General features: G+C 42.0%; 1 protein-coding gene across 1 annotated transcript in view; it reads right to left on the reverse strand.

Annotated features, from left to right (window-relative positions):
* Nucleotides 1-4,263, reverse strand: part of LOC138961112 (uncharacterized) — a 5,095-nt gene extending 832 nt beyond the window's left edge. The window contains exons 1-2 of the mRNA XM_070332712.1: nucleotides 4,253-4,263; nucleotides 2,098-2,323 (exon numbers count right to left, since the gene is read on the reverse strand). Coding sequence (XP_070188813.1) covers nucleotides 2,098-2,323; nucleotides 4,253-4,263 — 237 coding nt within the window. The remainder of the gene's footprint in view (nucleotides 1-2,097; nucleotides 2,324-4,252) is intronic.
* Between the last annotated feature and the right edge of the window lie 721 nt (nucleotides 4,264-4,984).

A 4,984-nucleotide genomic window follows, 5' to 3' on the forward strand; every position in this document is an offset into this window, starting at 1 on the left:
AAGACTTTAAAATTGGCACTCTAGTGGCTGCTCCGCCTGGCGTCTGGCATTATGGGGTTAGTTCATGCTAGGACTGGTTGGTCCGGTGTCAGAATAATGTGACTGGGTGAGACATGAAGCCTGAGCTGCGACTTCTGTCTTGTGTGTGGCGCACGTTATATGTCAAAGCAGCTCCGCCCTGATATGGCCCTTCGTGGTCGGCTGGACGTTAAGCAAACAAACAAACAAACAAACAAACAGAATTGGAATTAAGGACTGCAGGTGTGAGGAACTAAAAAGATTAAAAAAAAAATGTACTCATTGCTTGTATATTGTATTGAATATGTTTTTATCCGTCATATCCACTCTATTATTATGTGACTGCTATGCATTACATGACAAAATGTAACATTACCTGAATGAAACAATTTTAAAGAAAAAAAAAAGAAGAAAAAAATGCACTCACCAGAAAACAGTTTGATGTCGCAAATTCTAATAAAATACCTTTCTTTATATATCTACCTAACTTCTATCTTTCAAAGTCCCCTTTATCTTTGATACGGTCCTAATTATATTTAGGTTTGCATAGAAGTCACTGATTAGGCTGGATGGCTGCATATTATTGTGTTATTTACGATAATGCTTCGAACTGACCAAAGCGTCACTCTGACCTTGACCGGTTTTCATGTATCGTCGAGAGAAATTGATTCTCACAAACTCATCTTTGTCTTTTCAATCATTGTTTTGTCATTTTTGCATCACTATTACATATCCCGTACCTATGTTGCATATGATTTTAGTTTGTTTATAAGGATTTGGTTGTAATGAGTGATGCTTGGTTCCTCTGCAAAGATTGCTAATTTATGCAGACAGGTACTCGCGCAGGAATTTAGCCGATTCCATTTACTTTCGGACTTTACCGCTTCGTACCAAGTCAATGTATAATTTTTCCCCAAGTAACGCATATCATGATGTTTGTCTAGGGTTCTTCTTTTTATCTGTATGATTTATGAGTTTGTCCATTATTCCAGTTTAGAGAGTTTTGTAATTTTCCGCACTGAAGTTGGTTCAGTGCCTTCACTAGGACCATTGTTTTTGCATCCTACTAAATAAATATAAGTTTTTACGAAATGTGATCTATTGCAATGGAAAGCTAAAGGTCGTAGCTTTAATTTGATGTATTGTTTGTTATGATTGGTTATGTATTTGTTTAAATAACGTAGGGTAAAGCAAGTGTAAGAAACACAGATTCCGTGTTTCTGGCCGTATTCAGGCGATTTTTATTCTCGGCGGACGGTGCTTTCTGTGCAGTCCGCGCCGGGGCTATAAGTATAAGCCGGACCCCGGCATAAGGATGCTCCACCACGACCCTCCTTGGTCTGACACTCACTCCTTTGCCATGATCAGTCGGATGCCACTTTTCACAATTTTATTCTAAAGTACCAACAAATCAAATCAATTCCCTTCCGGAATAGCAACGTTCCACGTTTCTTGAATACAAAAGCATTTCTGCCTCGGAATGAAAGAATAAATCTCTACAATCGTGTATCTCCTGCAAGGAATTGATTCTAAATCCTGTTCTTCCAGCATTTCCATTACGGAAAGTAAAAGTTTTTTTTTTGTTTTTTGTTTTTTGTTGTTGCTCATCTTCACCCAGGCACACATCGTAGAGCTTCGGCTCTGATATCTTTGACCCAAATTGCTCTAAGCAGAGAGGTCGTTAAACTGTATTTTCGTCGCATAAGGATGCATTCGCTCCTAGCAGCTGAACACGACACTACACTTGCTTTGCTGTCTACGGGTTTCGCCTTCGGCCTCTACGTTTCCTTGCATTGTTTTCTTGAATAAAAAGTTGAAACAAGACGCTTGGACTTGGGCTTCGTGTATCTACTACCCCTTCCACTCCTCCACTACATTTTTTCTGGTGAGTACATGACTGTGTATTGACTTTAGCTTGTTAGTTCCTCTAACCTCTAATCCCTTGTTCCATTTCCTAAAAGAGCGGGGACCAGAACGCACAACATGTGCTTTATCATGGGTACCACCAGCACTGATTTTTTTAGGCTGTAATCGTCTGCTACTTTCCATACAGACTGGACAATTAAACCAAGAGATCACCTCATACGACATGGGTTGGTCTAGATTGTAGCCTTTGACGACAATGGACCAGTTGGCAGGGGAGTGAAAGGAGCAGTGTACGACAATGGGTTTGCCGTAGGTGGCGCGGATCTGGGCAGCCAGGCTGGACTTGTACTGCTTCGTGGTGCACGTGAAGTCCGAGTCCCAGGCAAAAGAGATGACCTTCTGCACTCGGACACTGGCCACGCCCAGCGCTCGGTCCACCCTGCACAAGAAAAGACAACACGGTCGTGATAGAAATCCAACAAAATCTGTTTGTTTTGTTAATGGGCTAAAACTCCAACGGCTTTTACGAACCGTTATTACCCCACCATTTAGGCAGCCATACGCCGCTTTCGGGGGAAGCATGCTGGGTATTTTCGTGTTTCTATAACCCACCGAACTCTGACATGGATTACTTGATCTTTTTCCATGCACACTTGGTCTTGTGCTTGGGTGTATACACTAGCAGGTTAAGTCACTAGCAGGTCTGCACCTTAGTTAACCTGGGAAATCGGAAAAATATCCACCCTTAACCCACCAGGCGGCCGCGGCCGGGATTTGAACTCACGACCTTCCGATAAGAAGGTCGATGTCTTATCCACTAAGCCACTGCGCCCGTCCAACAATATCTAAATAACAAAGAGACAATAGCGCTCTTTAGGAGTTAGGATTAACCAATCCCCTTGCACGAGAGAGAATAACAAGCATTTAATTAAACAAGCAACTTTCTTTTTGTTTCTCTTGAAAAAAAAGGCAAAACGGCGTCGTTAATGGAAATATCTGTCTAATCTCCTTTTATTTATAGTTTGTTATCTCAATTCTTTGTCCCTCTACTTTAATAGACGATATGGTCACAGTACGTGACTAGTAACTAGTAAACTTTCTGATTTGCCAATGATGTCGTGTTCAAGTACGTTGCAGTTATGTCTTGTTATAATGTTGGTGTTTTTAGTGTGTGTGTGTATGGGTGAGGGGTGTGGGTGGGGGTGTGTGCGTGCGTGTGGATGTAGTGTGTGTGTGTGTGTGGGTGCTTGCGTGTTTGTGTGTGTGTGTGTGTGTGTGTGTGTGTGTGTGTGTGTGCGCGCGAGTGCGTACGTGTGTGGATGCGTACGCGCGCGCGCCTGTGCGTGTTTGTGTATTTGTACATGCGTGCGTGTGTGTGTTAGTGTGTGTGTGTGTGTTTGTGTGCGTGTGCGTGTGCGTGTGTGTGTGTGTGTGTGTGTGTGTGTGTGTGTGTGTGTGCGTGTGCGCGCATGTACATTCGTTTGCGTGTGTGTGTTCGTTTCTTTGGTTTTTTTTTCTATCTTTCTTTGTACCTTGCTTTGGACGCTCTGTTCTTCTTCTTCTTGGCGTTCGCAGAGGTTACACGATCAGTCCAGCACTGGTGATAAATGTTGTCTTCTCCAACTCCTGTCGACTGCCATATGGTTTGGTCTGCAAGGGAGTTGGTGACGGCCACTGTTGAGCAGCTCGCCCATACCGGAGGCCTTGGTGTCGACAGGTAGACAGGGGTCGTCACGCAGGTACTCGAAAACCTCCACGTTGAGCCACAACTCGAAAGACACGCCGTGTTCACCTTGCACTGTGTGTCTAAAAACACGCGGAGACACGGGGGGACAGTTAAACAGCACGCGGGGACACGCGGGGACGGTGAACTAGCACGCGGGGACGTTATATAATAACATTCTGACTATCCTTTATTTATTTTTTAATTTTTATTTTTTAATTTTTTTAAATCTTATTTTACTTTTTTTAAATTTTTTTTTTTAAAGTCAGAATGTTATAAGATAACGTCCCCGCGTGCTATTTCACCGTCCCCGCGTGTCCCCGCGTGCAGTTAAACTGTCCCCGCGTGTTTTAGTGTTTTGAATAAATAAAGGATAGTCAGAATGTTATTAAATAATGTCCCCGCGTGCTAGTTCACCGTCCCCGCGTGTCCCCGCGTGCTGTTTAAGTTTCCCCACGTGCTGTTTAACTGTCCCCGCTTGTCCCCGCGTGTTTTAGACACACCCCACCCAATAACGCTTTTGTTGAGGGCAGGTGTGTTTTTGAACCTGTGACTTTATACCTAGCTATTCTTTAAAACAAACGAGCCCAGTTTTAAGCAGAACGAAACAGCTCTTTTAATGACAGCAACACTGCCGAGTTATACATTCGAGTCATACTCCTGAAAAATGCGACAGCGTTTGGCGAAGAGTACATTCGTCACAGAAAACACCATAAGGAGCTACGAGATATATAGCTAACACCCTTCGTCACGGGTGAACATTTACTACTGAGATTAACATGTTCAGCTTTTTAGAATCTACATGGTCAAATCTATCTACATGCCAAATTGTTTAAGAAGAATGAAATAAGAATAAAAGAAGAAAGAAAGAAAGAAAGAAAGAAAGAAAGAAAGAAAGAAAGAAAGAAAGAAAGAAAGAAAGAAAGAGAGAGAATGAAAGAAAACATGACAGAAAGAAAGAAAAAACAAAAGAAAAAAAAGGAAATAAAAAAAGAAAAAAAGAAAAAAGAACGAAAGAAAGAAAGAAAGAAAGAAAGAAAAACAGAAGGAAAGAAAGAAGAAAGAAGAGAGAAGAAAGAAGAAAGAAAGAAATGAAGATAAAACAAGTCGTGTGAGGCGAAAACACAACATTTAGTCAAGCTGTCGAACTCACAGAATGAAACTGAAGGCAATGCAAATTTTCAGCAAGACCGTATACTCGTAGCATCGTCAGTCCACATGCACCGCTCATGACAAAGGCAGTGAAATTGAGAAGAAGAGCGTGGTAGTAGTTGCGCTGAGAAGGATAGCACGCTTTTCTGTACCACTCTTCGTTTTAACTTTCTGAGCGTGTTTTTAATCCAAACATATCATATCTATATGTTTTTGGAATCAGGA

This window comes from Littorina saxatilis, linkage group LG3 (assembly GCF_037325665.1).
Source record: "Littorina saxatilis isolate snail1 linkage group LG3, US_GU_Lsax_2.0, whole genome shotgun sequence".
NCBI lineage: Eukaryota > Metazoa > Mollusca > Gastropoda > Littorinimorpha > Littorinidae > Littorina > Littorina saxatilis.